This window comes from Pan paniscus, chromosome 2 (assembly GCF_029289425.2).
Source record: "Pan paniscus chromosome 2, NHGRI_mPanPan1-v2.0_pri, whole genome shotgun sequence".
Classification (NCBI taxonomy): Eukaryota; Metazoa; Chordata; class Mammalia; order Primates; family Hominidae; genus Pan; species Pan paniscus.
Genome location: NC_085926.1, coordinates 32535579 through 32556967, shown reverse-complemented (window position 1 = coordinate 32556967; position 21389 = coordinate 32535579). Strand labels below are relative to the sequence as shown.

General features: G+C 44.1%; 1 protein-coding gene and 1 long non-coding RNA gene across 2 annotated transcripts in view; one reads left to right on the top strand and one right to left on the bottom strand.

Annotated features, from left to right (window-relative positions):
- Nucleotides 1-206: 206 nt before the first annotated feature.
- LOC129397383 (uncharacterized) lies at nucleotides 207-8644 on the bottom strand. Its single transcript, XR_008624710.2, has 2 exons — nucleotides 8356-8644; nucleotides 207-1276 (listed from the first exon to the last, which is right to left on the bottom strand). It is a non-coding gene; the product is annotated as an uncharacterized LOC129397383 (long non-coding RNA).
- The window catches only part of DYNC1LI1 (dynein cytoplasmic 1 light intermediate chain 1), a 46355-nt gene continuing 32238 nt past the window's right edge, over nucleotides 7273-21389 (top strand). Inside the window, exons 1-2 of the mRNA XM_003826134.6 lie at nucleotides 7273-9155; nucleotides 9361-9434. Coding sequence (XP_003826182.2) covers nucleotides 9010-9155; nucleotides 9361-9434 — 220 coding nt within the window. The 5' untranslated portion in view covers nucleotides 7273-9009. The remainder of the gene's footprint in view (nucleotides 9156-9360; nucleotides 9435-21389) is intronic.

The following is a 21389-nucleotide window of genomic DNA, read 5'->3' as shown; positions in this document are numbered from 1 at the left end:
CTGACTTCAAGAAAGAAGCCGTGGACCCTCACAGTGAGTGTTAGGGTTCTTAAAGGCGGCGCACGTGGATTTGCTCGTTCTGATATTCGGATGCTGAGACAGTTTCCTTTTTCTGCTGGGTTCAAGGTTTCGCTGACTTCAGGAAGAAAGCTGTAGACCTCCGCAGTAAGTGTTACAGTTCATAAACACAGCATGCACCCAAAGGGTGAGCAACAGCAACATTTATTGCAAAAAGTGAAAAAACAAAGTTTCCACAGTATGGAAGCAAACCCGAGTGGGTTACCACTACAGGCTTGGGCAGCCTGCTTTTATTCTCTTATCTGGCCCCACCCACATCCTGCTGATTGGTCCATTTTACAGAGAGCCGATTGGTCTGTTTTACAGAGAGCTGATTGGTCTGTTTTGACAGGCTGCTGATTGGTGCATTTACAATCCCCGAGCTAGATACAAAAGTTCTCCAGGCCCCCACTAGATTAGCTAGATACAGAGTGTCCATTGGTGCATTCACAAACCCTGAGCTAGACACAGGGTGCTGATTGGTGTGTTTACAAACTTTGAGCTAGATACAGAGTGCCAACTGGTGTATTTACAATCCCTTAGCTAGACATAAAGGTTCTCCAAATCCCCACCAGACTCAGGAGCCCAGCTGGCTTCACCCAGTGGATCCCCCACTGGGGCCGCAGGTGGACCTGCCTGCCAGTCTTGCGCCTGCGCCTTCACTCCTCAGTCCTTGGGTGGTCGATGGGACTGGGCGTCGGGGAGCAGGGGGCAGCGCTCGTCGGGGAGGCTCAGGCATGGTGGGCCGCAGGTCCCTAGGCCTGCCCTGAGAGAAGACAGCTAAGGCCCGGCGAGAAATCGAGCACAGCGCCGGTGGGCCGGCACTGCTGGGGGACCCAGCACACCCTCCGCAGCCGCTGGCCCAGGTGCTAAGCCCCTCATTGCCCGGCCAGCAGGGCCGGCCGGCTGCTCCGAGTGCGGGGCCCGCCAAGCCCACGCCCACCCGGAACTCCAGCTGGCCTGCAAGCGCTGCGCGCAGCCCCGGTTCCCGCTCGCGCCTCTCCCTCCATACCTCCCTGCAAGCTGAGGGAGCCAGCTCCGGCCTTGGCCAGCCCAGAAGGGGGCTCCTACAGTGCAGCGGTGGGCTGAAGGGCTCCTCAAGTGCCGCCAAAGTGGGAGTCCAGGCAGAGGAGGTGCCGAGAGCGAGCGAGGGCTGCCAGCACGCTGTCACCTCTCACTAAGATATGATGTTCTGTGAGGGTCCACTTGATAAAAATCCCTAGGTGAGAAGCAAGAGGAAGGATAGGTCTGTAATTAGAGGGGCTGGTGACTGCGAAATGAATTAGATACCCATCATTTCATTCATTCTAAGGAGGTACTTAGAATGAGAAAAACATGACTCAAAGGAAAGCAAATATAAGCAACCGTGGGTGTTTGCTCGTCTTTAATGGGATCCCTGGTTGGGTCTGCTGGGAGAGACGGCTAGCAAGGACTCTGCAAATTCTAGCATTATCAGTTTGTCTCAAATGTCAGGAATGTTACCAAAAAAAAAGATTCACATATTGTGTAGAGGATGGGACTATTTAAACTCTGAAGTCCTTTTCAACGCTATCATTTGAATTGCTCAGAATGAAACTTTAAGGGTCCACTCATCTTGCTTACTTCCTTTTTCTTTTGATTTTGGCTTTTCAGCCAGCATTTATATCAACTGTGACTGCCAGCATTTGGCACCATGGGTGAAGCAGGTTTTATTTGAAAATCTGCTTGTGGCAGCCTGTGGAACTGATATAATAGGAAGCAGCCCAAGTGGTAGCTGCCTTGTTTTGGTTCCCAAACAGAGAAGGAGGCATCCCCAAAAGAAAGAGGAAGTGGTTCTGCAGTACCCGCCTCCAGACCTACGGAAAGTTCCCCTCCCAGTCAAACTAGTTTTCTGCAGAGCTCTTGTGTCTGTCCAGTGATCACTTTTCTTGAGATAGAGAAATACCCAATGTGACCTTGAGAAAGCTGATGAGTTTGCAGAGGACGCTGGTCGACAGAGAGAGAGGAGAGAAGAGAAGCAAGCAGAGAGGAGAGACGTGTAGCTCTTGGGAGACAGGAAGCTGGAGAGAGGAGGAGCTGTCTCACTTTTGGCTAGTGTTCCATTTCCCACTTACAAGCCCTGAGTCTCAGCTGAATTAGAAACCAAACTAAAAGGCAGAGCCATCTGGGATACACCCGGGGAATCCCAGTAGGACCTAAGCACTTCCCAGATTTAACACGGTAGTATTATTGATGAGCCTAAGGAAGCCAAGGGCCTTCAGGAAAACATAAATCTATATTTATATAACTTGTTAAAATAGGAAAGGAGTGGGGTGTGTAATATACTTTTAAGTGATTTATATTTTTAAAATGGTTAAGGCTGGGTGTGATGGCTCATGTTTGTAATCCCAGTGCTTTGAGAGGCTAAGACAGGAAGATGGCTTGAGTCCAGGAGTTTGAGACAAGCCTGGGTAACATAGTGAGAACTTCTCTCTACCAAAACAAAACAAAACAAAACAAACAAACAAACAAAAATCAGCCTGGGTAACAAAGCAAAACCCTGTCTCTATAAAAACTTTGAAAATTAGCTGGGCGTGGTGGCTTGCACCTGTAGTCCCAGTTACTCAGGAGGCTGAGGTGGGAGGATCACTTGAGTCCAGGAGGTCGAGGTTGCGGTAAGCTGAGATCAGGTCACTGCATTCCAGCCTGGATGATAGTGTGACCTTGTCTAAAAAAAAAATGAGCTGGAACATGGTGGCACACAGGTATAGTCCTAGCTACTCGGGAGGCTGAGGCAGGAGGTTCACTTAAGCCCCAGGGCTCAAAATTACAGTGAGCCATGATTGTCCCACAGCACTCCAGCCTGAGCAACAGAGAAAGACCCTGTCTCTAAATAAATTAATTTAATGGTTAAAATATCATAAAAGAGAGCTCCTGCTTTCAGGTGTTGGAATGAAGAATTTTTATCTTCTTCTCTTAAACACACACACACAAGCATGTGCACACGTGCCCACACACACACCCCCCATTCTGAAATTTTGGAACACTGGTAACAAGTAGGTTCATTCATTTATTCATATCTTCAGCAAATCTTTACAGAAGGCCTGCTATGTTCCAGGTACTAAGTGCTTGGGATACATTACTGAAGAAGATAAAGATCCTTGCCCTCACAGAGCTTGAGTTCTACTAAACAAGTAAATCCTATACCATGTTAGACGATAATAAGTGCTATGGAGAACAAAAAGGACAGCAAGGTAAGGAGAATCTGGAATTTCAGAGGTGAAGGGCCAGAGTGCAATGTTAAATGGAGAGGTCAGGATAGACCTCACTGAGAAGTTGAGAATGGAGCACACTCACTGCAGGAGAAGAGGGAGTTGGCCAACTGGCTACCTGGGGGAAGATACTGGGATGGACAGCTCCTCACCTCCTTCAAAACAGAAGGAACAGCTAGAACGAAGGCCTCAAAGCAAAGAGACACACAACAGATTCAAGAAACAGCAGTGGGGCTGATGTGGCTGAAAGGGGGAAATTGAAGGGAAGAGTGGAACGGATAAAGTCAGAGAGGCGGTGGGGCTAGATCCTGCATGGCGTTATGGGTCATTGTAACATCTTTGTCTTTTCCTCCGACTGAAATGAGGAGCCACTGTTGGGTTTTGAGCATAGAAGTGACGTGGTCTCACTTACATTCTTAAAGGATCACTCTAGATGTTATGTTGAAGAGCCTTTTACAGAATTTAGGCAAGAAATGATAGCTCAGGTCAAAGGGTATCAGGGGAAGTGCGGTAAGAAGTTCGATTGTGGGTAAATTTTGAAGGTAGAGACAACAGGATTCCTCATGGATTCAATGTGTGGTGTGAGACAAATAGAGAAGTCAAGCATGACTCAGGTTTTGGGCCTAAGCAACAAAGAAACAAGGAGTTGCTACCCAATGGGGAAAGCCATAGGTAGAAGATACTTTGTTCCCATAGGACAGAAGTTCAGTTTGGGGCATGTTGAGTTTGAGATATCTATTAGATATTGAAGTGGAGATATGGAATAGGCAGTTGGCTATATTAACTTGGAGTTCCAGATGGAGCTCTGGGCTGGAGCAATAAATTTAGAAGTCTTTATCATATAGATGGAATTTAAAGTAGTTAGACTGGATGACATCACCAAGGGAGTGAGTGTAGAGAGAGAAGAGGAACAAAGACTGAGTCCTGGGGTCCTTGAACACATAGCAGTCAGAAAAATGAGTAAAGAAAAGGAGACTGGGAAGGAACAGCTACCAAGGGAGGAAAAACACAAAGAGAACATGGTGACCTGGCAGCGACATGAAGGATATCCAGAAGGAATGAGCAACTGTATCCTGTGTTGTTGATAGGTCAACAAAGACAAGGATAAAGAGTGTACCATTGTATTAAGCAATAAGGGGGTCATTGACAAGGGTAAGAACAGTTTCTGTAGAGTCATAGAGGTAAAAGCCTGATTGAAGTGAGCCATAAGGGCAAGGGGGAAGAGGAATTTAAGATAGCATAGAGAGACAATTCTTTTAAAGAGTTTTGATGGCAAAGAAAGGAAAGAGGCCCGGCGTGGTAGCTCACACTTGTAATCCCAGCACTTTGGGAGGCTGAGGAGGGCAGATCTCTTGTGATCAGGAGTTCAAGACCTGCCTGGCCAACAGGTGAAACCCTGTCTCTAATACAAAAATTAGCCAGGTGTGGTGGTGTGCACCTGTAATCCCAGCTACCCAGAAGGCTGAGGCAGGAGAATAGCTTGAATCCGGGAGGCGGTGGTTGCAGTGAGCCGAGATTGCACCACTGCACTCCAGCCTGGGAGACAGAGGGAGACCCTCAAATAAAAGGAACGATATGTAGTAGTAGCTGGTGAAGGAATGGGGTTCAGGGAAATGTTTCTTTCTTTTTTTTAAAATTAGAGAATCAATAGTATGTTTGTATGTTAATGGCAATAATCTAGTGGAAATAAAAAATGATTATATAGAGAAAGGGAATAATTGTTGGAACAATGTCATTGAGTTGAGGATAGGAGATGGGTTCTAGTGCATAGAGAATGCTTTAGTATAAGAGTATGGATTATTCTTTCGATACTTAGCAGGAGGGAAGAGTATGAAAGTGCAAATAATGGAAGGGGGATAGATGTGTTAGTGGGAATTTGTAGAAGTTGCAAAGGATTCCAATAAGGAGAAAAAAGAACACATAACAAAGATTTAGAAATCAGAATGGCTTTGGATTTCTCAATGGTAACACTAGAATCTAACAGATAAGGGGGCCAAGGCTTTAAAAACCTAAGGGAAGATAGCTTGTAACTCAAGAATTCTATACTTAACCAAACTATTATTAAGTGAGGGTAGATTAAATGCATATTCAAACACAGGAGGTGTGCTAGATATCTTGTTTGCCCCTTGAGATCCTTCTCTATTCCCACTTTGTGCTCAGGGAGGTAGACCTGCATGGATTGCTTCACTTGGGTCTCTTGTCCTCTGGCTCCTGGTTGGGTTTGGTCAAAGGGCGACACTGGTGGGAGACCAGGGGGCAGAAAGAAAGAGATGGATACTGTGTTCCTTTACTGAAGACTATAAATCTTGGTGGGCAACCCTTTCCTATAAGCTGCATCTCTCTCTGGATTCTAGTAAACATTCCTTCCTCTATCCCTTTCAAGCCTAAGGCTTCCTGCTGTTGCTAGTCGTATCTCTTCACACTGTTCACACCTTTGTAAACAGTCCCTTCATTAAGCTTTCCTCTAGCACCCCCTTAAGAATGCCATTTTTCCTCTGGTTGACCTTGACTGGATACACTGGTGTCCAAAGACTTACCAGTGAGCCTTTTTATCAGAAAACTATTGGGGGAAGTTCTCCACTAAAACAAGAAGACACAAGATTGAGGCAAAGGGAATCTCCTGAACAATGGTGAAAGATCACAGGATGACAGCTGTGTATTCAGTTTCAGAATAACCAACTCAGAATGGAGCAGGCCAGAAGGTTCTTAAAGGTGTCTTTAAGAAGGTAAAATTGTTAAAATACCTAACAAGGAGTTTTACACAGCTGGGACGGGAATTTGAAACTGAATTAAAGACATGGAAATCTAAGCAAATGAAAAAGAAGATGGTTGGCCGGGCGCAGTGGCTCACGCCTGTAATCCCAGCACTTTGGGAGGCCAAGGCGGGTGGATCACCTGAGGTCAGGAGTTCGAGACTAGCCTGACCAACAAGGTGAAACTCCGTTTCTACTAAAAATACAAAAATTAGCCAGGTGTGTTGGCAGGCACCTGTAGTCCCAGCTACTCGGGAGGCTGAGACAGGAGAATTGCTTGAACCCAGAAGGCGGAGGTTGCAGTGAGCCGAGATCGCACCAATGCACTCCAGCCTAGGCGACGGAGCAAGACTCCGTCTCAAAAAAAAAAAAAAAAAAAAGAAAAAAGAAAAACAAGATGGTTATTAATTTTAGATGTAAGAAAACATTGGGCAATAAAGAAAAAGCAATCATAGTATAGAAAACAGGTCAATTATAAAACAGCATTTATGCAACAAAAATTCCAAGGGACTGATGAATTATTTCCTTTTATAGACTTCCTCATAATATATAGCTTCCCCATTTTTGTAACGTAGAGGTTTTCACAGAAGGTATTTACCAGAATAGCATCTAAAATTACGAGGACATTTATTTTAACATGGTTTGGCCTAGGTCATTTTACAGACTAGACAGTAAAAAATCTCAGCTTATCTATAAACTCTGGATCTGTGTGACCTGGGGTAGGTTACTTAATTTTGCTGACCCTTACAAAGTATGAGGATTGCAAATACAACACACAGAGTGCCTGGCACATAGGAGGCATTCATAAATGACCACTTTTGTCAGCCACCTTAATGGAAGAATGCTGGATAGGGATATTATAAAACCACAAGGAATACAACTTTGACCTCAATTTAGGTGGGTAGTTGAGCATCTGGAAGTCATGAGGTGTTGAAGCCTGACACTATTATAAAAGTAAACACTTCTCAGACTAAGCAAATATGATATGGAACTGACAACAAAATTGAGGGGAAAATGCTCTGAGGAAGATGACTGAAAGAATAAAGTACAGAGTAAAATGGCTTTCAGAGGGGCCAAGAGCAGTATACAGCTCTCCTTTAGAACAGTAACATAAAGACTCAGCTTCTCCTGGGGATCTCCATCCTGCTTTGTGCCACAGAAAGTGTAGGACTACTGGGGAGGGTTCTGGTTCCTTTCTTAAGTATATAAACAACAAAATCAAAAGTTTTATTTTATTTATTTCTTTATTTATTTAGTGACAGGGTCTTGCTCTGTCATCCAGGCTGGATTGCAGTGGCATGATCGCAGTTCACTGCAGCCTCGACCTCCTGGACTCAGGTGATCCTCCCACCTCAGCCTCCTAAATAGCTGGGACTATAGGCACACACCACCACGCTTGGCTAATTTTTTTAGAGCCGGGGTTTCGCCATGTTGCCCAGGCTGATCAAGAACTCCTGGGCTTAAGCAATCTGCCTGCCTTGGCCTCCCAAAGCGCTGGCATTACAGGTGACAAAGAATTTTAGCTCCAAGAGTTCTTTAGGCCCATCACTTCTAGAGGTTGGTCAGGTATTAATGGTGTGAAAGGTAAAGAAAGTCATTGATAACAATTAACATGTGGTAAGCGCTTAAGATTTGCCAGTCGTTATTCTAAGCCATTTTACATGAATCATCCCGTTTAACCTTAATAACAACTCTAGGTCCTTTTATCCTCATTTGACAGATAAGGAAACTGAGACTCACGGAGGTTAAGTAAATTGCCTAAGGTTACACAGCCAGTAAACTCGAAGAGCTAGACCTGAACTCAGATTTGCCAGCCTCCAAAGGCTTCCAGACTTCTAACCGTAATGCTAATATATAGCAAATAGTCTTTAGTTGTGGATTTTCTCACTAGCATAACAGCATTGATCAGGCCATATTCTAGCAAGTGATTTTCAAATATGAAGTGACAGAGATAACATACAAAGGCCAGGCAATTTTAAGCAAATGCTCTTACAGGTGTACTAGGACAGAGCCTTAAAACCAATGACTCCTTCTAAACATGGAGTTCAGACATTCAAATACCTTTACCTAGTAAAGTTCTAATAGAAAAGGAGTTATTTTAGGGCTAGTATAAGTCCATCCATGTATTCCCAGTGTCAACTGTGCTCGACGTAGTAAGTGTGGAATCAATGTCTAGTGACCGGTTAGATGACCCGCATAGTGGATCTTTTCAAATCTCACATGGAGGATCTCATACAAAAACATCAAGAACATTAAAGCAAGCCCTGACAATAATTTTTAAAAAATAACAGTCTATTTCCAGGGTAAACAATTACTTTGTCACGCCGCTGCTTAGGGGCTCGGAGAACCTGCTTCTGATGTGGGTCCAGGTTGAGGAACACTTCGCCACTTGAGAACGCAAATAAAGTCCAGAAATCCAGGACCACAGCAATACTCCAGCCCAGGGTTGCAGGGCAGTCTCTTTACCAGCCGGGCGACCCATTTCTATCTTGGCGCCGGCGAAGCGCCGGTTTGGGCGGGGGACCGCTCTCAGCCTGAACAGTGGGTGGGCCGGCAATGACAATGCAGGAATTCCGCGCAGGCCGCAGGGTTTGGGGACCTGTCTGAAGGGTGGGAGGGAGCACTTTTCACCTGACACACCCAACCCCTGCCGCAGCCCAGGGCCGCGGATGAGCGGAAGGAAAGCGCTTCGATACTGTCAGATCACTGGGCTTCAGCTGCAGCATAGCGGCCCACCCCCCGGCCCGCGGACGCTCAGCCCCTCCGCGCCGGCCAGGCAGCCACGCACGCGCAGTCCGTTCTCGCTCGCTCCATCAGTCCAGGCCCGGCCCGGGGCCCCGCCCCCGCAGGCCCCGCCCCGCTCCCGTGCGCTGAACGCCCCATATCCGGGTTCCCGCCGCCTCCACCGCCACCGCCTCAGCCGCCTCGCACATTTAGTCTTGCCGGGAGTGGTGTGATTCCCGACCAAGATGGCGGCCGTCGGGCGAGTCGGCTCCTTCGGTTCTTCTCCGCCGGGATTATCCTCGACTTACACTGGCGGCCCCTTGGGCAACGAGATAGCGTCGGGCAACGGTGGCGCCGCGGCAGGCGACGACGAGGACGGGCAGAACCTCTGGTAACGACTCCACCCCTCCCTCAGCCCCCGCTGGCTCCCCCGGCCTTGCGCGGACGCCTCGGGATCCCGTGCCCGCTGGAGCTCGGCGCCGGGCCCGGCCACTGCGTTCCCGGCAGCCCCATCCCCGGCGCGCCGAGGCCGGGTCCGTCCCTCCCGCGCTGCGGCTCCGGCCTCCGGCCTCACCGTACGCCTTGCTTCCCGTTAGGTCCTGCATCCTCAGCGAGGTCTCCACCCGCTCGCGCTCCAAGCTCCCTGCGGGGAAGAACGTGCTACTGCTGGGTAAGTGTTCCCTGCCTCGCCCCGCCCCGCCCGGCCCCCAGCGGCCCGGGGTACCTGGTCCGCGGGCTAGCTCGCTGGCTCTCTTTGTGCGGACAGCCGACCCAGCCCCGCCCCGCCTCGCCTCCCGACCTGTCGCGGATGGCTGGGAGAGAAGGGGAACACGAGACCCTTGACCCAGGACCTGCGGGGACCCGCCCTCCCTCAGGTTCCTCCTCCTCCTCCCCGGGATATGGGGGTGGCCCTGACAGCTTCCCCTGGGAAGGACAGAATTCGATCGCTCATCTGAGGGATTCTCGTGGCCTGGGGTTTATCTAGAAAATGACAGGTTTTCTTTCATCACAAAAATTGGTAGCAGGAGGCTCTTTGCGAGAGCTGCAGCGCAAATGGCATGCCATTAATATTTAATAGCTGACTCTTTGTATAATTGACAGAAGCGAGAACTAAGACCTGGCGATAAATGTTCTTGATTCAGCGTTCTCTGGTACAATGTGCTCGTGTTGCAGCTACCTTAACTGTCACATATAATTCTGAAATTTGTAAAGGGCAGTAGAACACAACTTTCTAGTTAAGTCTTTTCAGCCAAATGGATGTAATAAGGAGAAACGGTCCAGTGTCAGTTCTCCTGATTGTTCTGTATCTCCTCGGCTCTCTGGAAGTTGTGTATTCTGTTTCTTTAGTGACTCTGGGGGTGGGGATAGAGGACTGAGGGAGAATAGTTCGCAGATTCGCATTTTTCTAGGCTTAGCTCTTGAATCATTTATAGGAGAAATTTCTCTATATAGTTCTTTACATGCGAGATAACTGAAGTTTGGCTTATACGATGATTAAATTTAAAAACTTTGGTATTTGGTGTCGGCTCAATACCAGAGTTTTTTGTTGTTGTTGTTGTTGTTGTTTTGGTTATATCCATCTAAAAACAGGAAACAAGAAGTCAAATACTACTTGATAGGCTGCGTGGTTAAATATGAATGTTTACATAGAAAAGATTACTTTTTTAATAGACTGCTGCCAAGCAAGAATATATGATCATTGATATTCTTTAAAGCTACATGGAGCTAGTTGAAAAATTAGTTTTTACCCTTGTTTTTAATGTGGTTGAAAGCACCTACTGCAGATTAGCCTGGATTGAGTCACTGCCCTATCACATATAAGCCCTAGGATCTTAAGCAAGTTGCTTGACATCTATAAACCTCAGTTTCTTCATCTTTAAAATGGTTGTTATAGAAATAATAATACTTGCCTCTAGGGTTGTGGGGGGAATCAAATGAGTTAATGTTTGTATCGTGGTAATATTTGCAAGTGATACTTTGTCATGGATTTATCTTAAACTGAATTAGAAAATATTTGTGATCAGAACTTTTTAAAAAATTGAATTAGTGCCTACATAAGTGATATTAATAGGGCAAAAATAAATTAGGATCCAAAAGCAAAAAGAAATTGTATAATATATTTTTAGTTTACTAATTTAAACAAATTACTACTCATTTCTAAGCTAAAATGGATTTAAGCTCATATGACCTCATTGAAATTGATTCTATTTTAATTAAATATTTGGAAACACTGCCATGGTAAAGGTAAGATTCAGTAGTTTTGTTCTTATTTTATACATTTTCTCTAGTTATTTCTGCACATTAGATATTGTGTAGATGATTCTGTTTATGGTAAAACAAAAATGGCAGTTTTGTTCATTTTTTGGTATACCTAATTTGCACTGAGGTTGTGCCATTTTTTTTTTTAACCCCCCCTTTGACACTGGGTCTGTGCATGGGACTGAGTGTTCTTAGAGGTCCCAGCCTCCTTCACTCCACCATACAAGAATAGATTAAATTTCCTTTTTTATGAACTTAATAGTTCATAAAGTTCCATCTAATATCAGGTAATATGAGCTTGAAATTTAATATTTTTCTTTCAGTACTATTGGGGTTTTCATCAGAGAGTCCTTTTCAGCTTTGGAAGGAGCTAATAACTGATTTGTATACTGGTTACAAAAATAGAGTTAACTTTCGAAAATACCCCTGAAGATTTCTTACAGACATTTCACCGTCACATATGGCAGCATTCACTCTGTGCTGGTGGAGGAAAGAAATACCAAATAGGGATTGTGGTTTTCTTGGTTATGAGTTTGAAGGTGCTAGGCAGGAGGATGCTCGGCCCTAATACATCTTTCATGAATGCAAGTGGTCTCTGGAGTCTCTTATTTAAAAAAACAAATCTAAGGCCAGGCACAGTGGCCCACGCCTGTAATCCCAGCATTTTGGGAGGCCGAGGGGTGGATCGTTTGAGCTCAGGAGTTGGAGACCAGCCTGGGTAGTATGGTGAAACCCCATGTCTACAAAAAATAAAAAAATTGGCCTGGCACGGCAGCTCCTGCCTGTAATCCCAGACTTTAGGAGGCCTAGGTGAGCGGATCACCTGAAGTTAGGAGTTAGAGACCAGCCTGGCCAATATGGTGAAACCCCATCTCTACTACAAATACAAAAATTAGCTGGGCATGGTGGCACACACCTGTAATCCCAGTTACTCGGGAGGCTGAGGCAGGAGAATTGCTTGAGCCCGGGAGGCGGAGGTTGCAGGGAGCCAAGATCATGCCACTGCACTCGAGCGAGACTCTGTCTCAAAAAAAAAAAAAAAAAGCTGGGTATGATGGTGCATGCCTGTAGTCTCAGCTACTCAGGAGGCTAAGGTGGAGGGACAACTTGAGCCCTGGAGACAGAAGTTGCAGTGAGCTGAGATTGCGCCGTTGCACTCCAGCCTGGGCAACAGAGTGAGACCCTGTCTCAAAATAATAATAATAATAATAAATAAAATAAAAAACCAAATCTGAGCCTATGACAAGGCTTTACATTTCAGAAACAACCTAGAATAGGAACAATGATATAGACCTAAGTACTCCCCTCACAACACACACAAATTGCAGTTTAGCTTGCCACATGCTCTCTCCTACTACTACCTGATGGGAGTAAAGGGTCATGACTAGTAACGTGTGTATGTGTAAGAGCCATTCTCAAAGGATTTTCATACAAATCTCATTTCACCTCCTCTCTCCTCCCTGATCAGGGCACCAATTTATAGATGGGGTAATGAATTGTAGAGACCTGTTAAGTGGATTTTCCAAGGTCACACAACATAAGGGCCCTGTTCTGTGACTCTGGCATGGATTTCTAACTTGATAGAAGTTCCTGCAAGGGAGAGAGTGCCAGGTACAAAACTCTTTCTACTCAAAGCCTGTCTTTGAACAAAAGTACTGGTAATTATTTTAAAGGAAAATCCAAATATTTATTGGATTCTGGGATGCAGCTGTTGCAATGGCACTTGTGTTTAAGTAATCATTTAATCTGCCTAGGCCTGACTTCTAATGAAATCCAAAAAGTCTATGATATTAACTCTTCTTTCTTGAAAGGTTTTGAGAATGGATTTCATTAAGATTTGTTTTTAATAAAGGTAGGACTTCTTGCACATGTATTTTAAGTGGGTTCTAACCTCTAAATTGTTTTTTTAAGAACTGCATTTTCATTTTTACCTTTTATATTTAATTACTTTTAATACAATTGATTATATTTGTTTTTTTGTTTGTTTGTTTGTTTGTTTTTGAGATGGAGTTTCACTCTTGTTGCCCAGGCTAGAGTGTAATGGCAAGATTTCGGCTCACTGCAACCTCCGCCTCCTAGGTTCAAGCGATTCTCCTGTCTCAGCCTCCTGCGTAGCTGGGATTACAGGCATATGCCACCACACCTGGCTAATTTTGTATTTTTAGTAGAGACAGTTTCTCCGTGTTGGTCAGGCTGGTCTCGAACTCCTGACCTCAGGTGATCTGCCTGCCTTGGCCTCCCAAAGTGCCGGGATTACAGGCGTGAGCCACCGCGCTGGGCATATTTGTATTTTAATAGCTGCCTTTAAAGGCAGTTTCTCCATATTGATTACTTTCCCATGTTTTGATAAGAAAACTCCCTAAGGAAAATAATAATAATAATACCTAACATAGAGCACTTACAGGTACTAGTCATGTAAGGATTGTTTATGTACTCTATCCCCTTAAAGATCAGGAAACAGACACAGAATTTTTATTTTTGAGGCAGGGTCTTACTCTGTCACCCAGGCTGGAGCGTAGTGGCATAATCTCGGCTCACTGCAACCTCTGCCTCCTGGGCTCAAACCATCCTCCTGCCTCAGCCTCCTAAGTAGCTGGGACGACAGGTGCGTGTCACCACTCCTAGCCAGTTTTTGTACTTTTTGGAGAGATGAGGTCTCACCGTGTTGCCCAAGCTGGTCTTGAACTCCTGGGCTCAAGCAGTCCTTCTCTCACCTCAGTCTCCCAAAGTATTGAGATTACAGGGGTGAGCTACCACACCCGGCCAGAAACAGAAATGTTAAGTAAATTGTCTTAGGGTTACATAGCCAGGAGGTAAAATCAGTATTCAAAATTTTGCAGCCTGAGGCCGGCCCCGTGGCTCCTGCCTATAATCCTAGCACTTTAGGAGGCTGAGGGGGTGGATCACCTGAGGTCAAGAGTTCGAGACCAGCCTGGCCAATATGGTGAAACCCAGTCTCTACTAAAAATACAAAAATTAGCCAGACATAGTGGTGGCTCCTGTAGTCCCAGCTACTCAGGAGGCTGAGGCAGGAGACTCACTTGAACCAGGGAGGCAGAGGTTGCAGTGAGCCAAGATGGCGCCATTGCACTCCAGCCTGGGTGACGAGTGAAACTCTGTCTCAAAAAAAAAAAAAAAAAAAAAAAAGAAAAATTGTGCAGCCTAGCTCCCCGAGCTAGTACTCTTAATCTATAGAATCTCCCTAAAGGAAAAGAGCTTTCCTTGTAAGTAAGAGGATGCTTAGCAGTTATTAAGGAATTTTATCTGATTCTTCTCAGTGTATATCTTTTAGTGCAAGCAATATCACTTATTTAGATTAATTGAATTCATTGTCAACAAAGGTACATATGTAATCCTGGTCCCAAGCACAGTGACTGGTTTTTAGATAGGACTTCAGTGTAACTTTTTGATTTGCTGTCAGTGTGAATTAATGAAAACTAGCTGGTCCTTTGTCAAGTCATATAAGCCTCATCTTTCTCATCTGTAAATCCGGCTATTTGAATTTAATGATCTCCAAAGCCTTATTTGATCTGACATTTTATAAATTTTCTTATTTTAATCTTGTGAGTTATTGAATATTTTTAAAGAAATGTTTTAAGGCATATTGAAATTGGGTTTTAATTAATTAATATAGATGTGGGCCATTTAATTCCACCCAGGAAAGAAATGTAAAGTCGCTATATTGTTCTCTGAAGGTATTAGTCCACGGTAATATGCAGCCAAAAGTCCCACAAAATGCTGAACATCATCAATAAGTATATGTGAAAGTCTTTTTTCCCCCCTTCAGGAATAAAACTATTATGCTTGAGCTATTGTAGGAAACCTTAAGATATGCACAGTGGAATTCAGAGATCTGTTAAGAGAAGTAACTTGTAACTGGCAAGGGAGTGTATGGTTTTCTATGTGAGGACTGATTATAAAAATAATGAGAGTGTTCAGTCTAAAACTATTGATTTGGTGAGGAGCTGGGATTAAAGATCATCAAGGTTCCATGAGTTATACTGTTTTCTGGCATGACTGGTTATGGGAATATGATGCAAGGAATAGACTGTTACCATATTTATGATATTGAATTTTTTCAAAGAATTAGCATGAAATTATTTATTACATGTTTATTATATGTTACTACTACTAAAAATACACCAAATATAAAGTGTTTTGAGAGTAAGATGGCATAGTGGCATCTTATAATAGAATCAGCAAACTCTTTTGTTAAGGGCCAGATTGTAAATAGTTTAGGCTTTGTAAGTCATATGGTCTCTGTTGCAACAACTCAATTCTGCTGTTGTAGTTCCAAAACAGCCATGGATAATATGTAAATGAATGGGTACAGCCTTGTTTCAATAAAACTTTGTTTATAAAAACAGGCAGCAAGCCAGTTTTGGCCTGTGGCCTGAAGTTTGTGAACCTCTGTGTTTGTTGTTTGTTTGTTTGTTTGTTTAGAGATGGGGTCTTGCCCTGTCGCCGAGGCTGTAGTACACTGGCACGATCATAACTTATTGCAGTCTCAAACTCCTGGGCTCAAGAGATCTTCCTGCCTCAGCCTCTCAAGTAACTGGGAATACAGGACTGTATTCCCACCACGATGGCTAATTTTAAAAATTTGTTATATTTTTCTAGAGACAGGGATTTACTATGTTGCCCAGGCTGGTCCCCAACTCCTGGGCTAAAGTGATCCTCCCACCTCAGTCTCCTGAATCGCTGGGGTTATAGGTATGACCCACAGCGCATGGCTGTGTTAGGTGATTATTGGCGTCAGTTTTATCAGTAAGCACAAATGCCAGTTAATAGAGATTTCTAGTTAATGGGATATGGTGTGTGGCACATAATAGGTGCCTAGTGAATATCTGTTGAACAAACGATGAACAGTCTTTACTTAAAGTATCATTGTTATTCCAGTTAGGTATAGTTTGAGCACAGGTTTAAGAATTGTTAAGAGGACTTCATATAATATTTCCCACAGTGCTACTGTCAAAAGCAGAAAACAGAACTGGCAAATCACAGATACAGGCTGGTAGAGCAGTAATTCAGCTGGTGTGAAATCATGTGAGAGAGAATGTCAGTAAAAGCACTTAGAAAATATAAAACAGGAGTCTTGAAATAGGAAAAGAAAAGTCTAAAATTTAGCGTGGGACTCTGTCACTAACAAGTCTAAGTGGCCAGGCGTGGTGGCTCAGGCCTGTAATTCCAGCACTTTGGGAGGCCAAGACAGGCAGAGTTCAAGTCATGAGTTCGAGACCAGCCTGGCCAACATGATGAAACCCCATTTCTACTAAAAACAGAAAAATTAGCCAGGTGTGGTGATGGGTGCCTGTAATCCCAGCCACTCGAGAGGTGGAGGCAGGGAGAATTGCTTGAACTCAGGAGATGGAGGTTGCAGTGAGCCGAGATTGTGCCACCGCACTCCAGCCTGGGTGACCGAGCAAGACTCCATCTCAAAAAAAAAAAAAAGTAAGTGACCATGGACTAACCTTTTTGGGCCTTATTTGCTTTATTTGTAAAATCAGGACAGTGGCTATTAGAAAGACCCCACAGATTACCATTTTATTCTTTTTTTCACCAAACATTTATTAGAGACATGTCATGTATAAAATGCTTTGCTGAATCATCTGGGGTAAACAGGATGACTAAGACTCAGCTCCTGCCCTCCAGGAGCTTATAAACTCCTGTGGGGAAGAGACTCCAAGTAGTAAAGACCAAGTATGTCGGTATGAAATAATTGCTAAATAGGTCACGGAATATTTTGCGGAAAAGGTGGTATCTGAGTACAATTTTGCTAAGAAGGGTGGGGAGGAGAACAACCTGTGAAAAGGGCCTAAAACGCAGAGAAAAAGGCCGAGGCAGTTTAGGTATGGCGGAAGGAGTCCTGACGAAAGCCACAAGATCTTAGAGTCAGCCTCCCTATCCTTTTGAAGCGGTGGAGTTGTGGACAAATTAGAACCTCCTGACCTGTAAACTGAGATTATTTCATGCATCATGGGATTAAAAGAACCAAAAGAAATTATGTCTAAAACACTTTCCTCTCAAAATTGGAAATCACTATTTTAAATTATGAAAGTAATGCATGTTTCTTGCCAGAGAAATTTAAAAAAGGTAAGAAGATAAAGTGAAAATAGCCATGCTCAGTGGCTCCCGCCTGCAATCTTAGCACTTTGGGAGGCCAAGGTGGGGGCATGGCTTGAGACCAGCCTGGGTAATACAGCAAGACTCTGCCTCTACAAAAAAAATTTTTTAAATAGCTGGTGTGGTGGCACATGTCTTTTGTCCCAGCTACTTGGGAGGCTGAGGCAGAAGGTTCATATGAGCCTGGGAGTCCAAGGTTGTAGTGAGCTGTAATCACACCACTGCACTCCAGCCTGGGTGACAGAGCGGGACCTTGTCCCAAAAGAAGGAAAGAAAGAACATGAAAATAATGCATGATCCTACCACCTAGAGGTAAGTGTTCATTTTTTCTTATTTATTTATTTTTTATTTTTTAGAGAGAAAGTCTTGCTCTGTTCCCCAGGCTGGAGTGCGGTAGTGTAATCATAGCTTACTGCAGCCTCCAATTCCTGGGCTCAAGTGATTTTCCTGCCTCAGCCTCCTGAGTAACTGGGACTACAGGACACCATACCTGGCTAATTATTTTTTGGAGAGATGGGAGTCTCACTATGTTGCCTAGCCTGGTCTCAAACTCCTGTGCTCAAATGATCCTCTGGTCTTGGCCTCAAAGTGCTAGGGTTATAGGTATGAGCGTCTATTAACACACCAGGTCATGTTCATTTTCTCTATGTGAATATTTTTTTCTTAAAAATAAATCATGATTTATATTATTTGTTTGCAATCAGATTTTTTTTTAATGTCATGTACCATGGTTCACTTCGTGTAACACGGGGTTTTTTTTTTTCATGTTAATAGATACGGCTTTGTTTATTGACTGAATAGTATATATAGCTATACCATAATTATAATGGATTGGTAGACAGATTGTTATTGTTATACCTCATTTTCCACTTGCCCAGTATTTTCTTTGGGATAAGTTCCCAGAAGTGGAATTGTTAGGTCTTTTAAATCTTTCTACATAAGTATTGTCAGTCTTCTAGGAAAGTTATACTATTTTACTTTTTTTTTTTTTTTTTTTTGAGATGAAGTCTCGCTCTGTCACCCAGGCTGGAGTGCAGTGGTGCCATCTTGCCTCACTACAACCTCCACCTCCCGGGTTCAAGCAATTCTCCTGCCTCAGCCTCCTGAGTAGCTGGGACTACCGGTGTGTGCCACCATGCCTGGCTAATTTTTCGTATTTTTTAGTAGAGACGGGGTTTCGCTGTGTTAGCCAGGATGGTCTCGATCTCCTGACCTCATGATCTGCCTACCTCAGCCTCCCAAAGTGCTGGGATTACAGGTGTGAGCCACCACGCCTGGCCACATTTTTACCATCAGTATGTGAGAATACTTGTTTGTTTAGCACCATTGCCAATACTAAGTATTATTCATTTTAATCTTCGGCTATCTAGTAGGTTAAAAATTTGCATCTTAATGTAAAGGTGATTTAATTGTAGAATACATACCATATTTGATTAAGAACCATTGCTTTAGTGTGACTTCGACCTCCTAGGGCATGGGAACTATTAATAGCCATTGTAATCAACCACTGTGCTTAGCATTTACTGATCTTGGTAGATATTTATTGGATTAAACTAAATGTTTTCTTTGGTGTTTTTTTTTTTTTTTTTTTTTTTTTGAGACGGAGTTTTGCTCTTGTTGCCCAGGCTGGAGTGCAGTGGTGCAATCTTGGCTCACTGCAACCTCCACCTCCCTTGTTCAAGTGATTATCCTGCCTCAGCCTCCTGAGTAGCTGGGATTACAGGCATGAGCCACCACGCCTGGCTAATTTTGTATTTTTAGTAGACGGGGGTTTCTCCATGTTGGTCAGGCTGGTCTTGAACTCCCGACCTTAGGTGATCTGCCCGCCTCATCCTCCCAAAGTGCTGGGATTACAGGCATGAGCCACTGTGCCCGGCCAACTAAATGTTATTTTTAATTCATATCTAGACAGCCCGTGGGAGTAAGGAAAATGATTAAGGATAAGTTCTGTTTTTTTTTTAATGTAATGTGAATTGCTGAATGATCAGTCCAAAGGTAGGGCTTTGGCCAGCTGCAGGGCTGGGAACTATCATGTATTGTGTCTGTTACTTGTGTTGGGTGTTCTGCTAGGTGCCGTATTATGTAGCATGTTTACTATTTTACAGGAAAGGGTTTTAAGCCCTAGGTTACACAACTGAGCTGGAATTCATTTTATTTATTTATTTTTTGAGACGGAGTCTTACTCTGTTGCCCAGGCTGGAGTGCAGTGGCACGATCTCGGCTCACTGCAACCTCCGTCTCCCTGGTTCAAGTGATTCTCCTGCCTCAGCCTCCGGAGCAGCTGGGACTACAGGCGTGCCACCAGGCTTGGCTAATTTTTGTATTTTTAGTAGAGATGGGGTTTCACATTGTTGGCCAGGCTGGTCTTGAACTCCTGACCTCAGTTGATCCGCCTGCCTCAGCCTCCCTAAGTTTTGGGATTACAGCTGTGAGCCACCACGCCTGGCCTTCAGCTGGAATTCAAAATTGGGTTTGTCTTTTCGCTCTACAGGCACCCCTTGACATGTTGGAGGGATGTAGTCATGAATAGGCATGCATAAATTTTTACTTACAGTCACTTTGTGTCCTGCATTTTGTTAATAGTCTCTCCCTACTCTTACCTACCAATGTGAGGGAGGAAGATGCCCTCTAGGAGATGGGGAGCACACCTAAAGTCCCTCACCCTACATGGGTCCTCCAGATAACCTGTGGAAGGCCATGCAGAAGATGTACGCCACAGGTAGTTCAGTGAAGACCCCTCATGGCTCTTGTCACCAGAGCTTTCAGATAAAATAGGATAATTTATGTTATATAAGTCCAAATCAAAAATGTCAGCTTTACAATGTTGATATCTCAATTGGATAAGGAAGGGATATAGCACATTAGAATTCCCTGTCTCCTGATGTTCCTGATGCTGGGGACCGTGTCAAACAGTGGCGTGCGTACTTGGGAAGTGTTCAAGATAGCTATTATCATTAAAATATTATGTGTTCTTAATTGTTTTGCTTTGACTACTCATTTTTCACAATTCCTGTTTTTATTGTTATATTTTTTAAACTGCTGTATAAGTTACAAAGGAGTTGGGCTGGGCATGGTGGCACACGCCTATAATCTCAGCATTTTGGGAGGCCAGGGTGGGCAGATCGCTTTAACTCAGGACTTTGAGACCATCCTGGGCAGCATGGTGAAATCTTGGTCTACAAAAAATACAAAAATCAACCAGGCATGGTGGATGCACCTGTAGTGTCAGCTACTCAGGAGGCTGAAGTGGGAGGATCACTTGAGCCTAGGAGATCGAGGCTGCAGTGAGCTGAGATCTTGCCACTGCACTCCAGCCTGGGCAACAGAGTTGCCCTGTCTCACACACACACAAAAAAACTATATATATATGAGTTTTATTTCTAGTGTATTACTGATCAAGAAGTAATGGATGAAGCTGGGCACAGTGGCACACACCTGTAGTGCAAGTTACTCGGGAAATTCAGGTGGGAGGATTGCTGGAGCCCAGAAGTTCAAGACTAGCCTGGGCACCATAGACCCTGTCTTTAAAAAAAAAAAAAAAAAGTAGTAGTAATGGATGATAATAGTAAAGCATTTTAAATCCATCACTATAGAGATGGTCTGATCTTACTCTCCTCGATTTAGAAGTTGGGGAACAAATGGAATTATTTGACAGGTTTACACAATCAATAATGACAGTGTTGCAGTTAGAAATCACATTTCTAAGTCTTCACAGTTCTAGTCTGTTAATTGTTATTATTATTTTTTTTTTGAGATGGAGTTTTGCTCTTGTTGCCCAGGCTAGAGTGCAATGGTGCGATCTTGGCTTACCACAGCCTCTGCCTCCTGGGTTCAAGGGATTCTCCTGCCTCAGCCTTCCTGAGTAGCTGGGATTACAGGCATGCACCACCACACCCGGCTAATTTTGTATTTTTAGTAGAGACGGGATTTCTCCATGTTGGTCAGGCTGGTCTCGAACTCCCAACCTCAGATGATCGGCCCGCCTCGGCCTCCCAAAGTGCTGGGATTACAGGCGTGAGCCACCGCTCCCGGCCCCCTGTTAATTGTTATTATGAAGTTGATGGAGATTACATTCTATTGTTGAGTTAGAGATCTATCAGGGAGATAAAGCAGTATCACCCTGTACTGTTTGGGTGACCGTGTGTGGAATTTGAGATTTTCTTTTTTTTTTTTTTTTTCATTTTTAAAGAGTTGGGGGAATAAAACAAAAAATGTGTGACAGAGACCTATGTGGCCTGAGAAG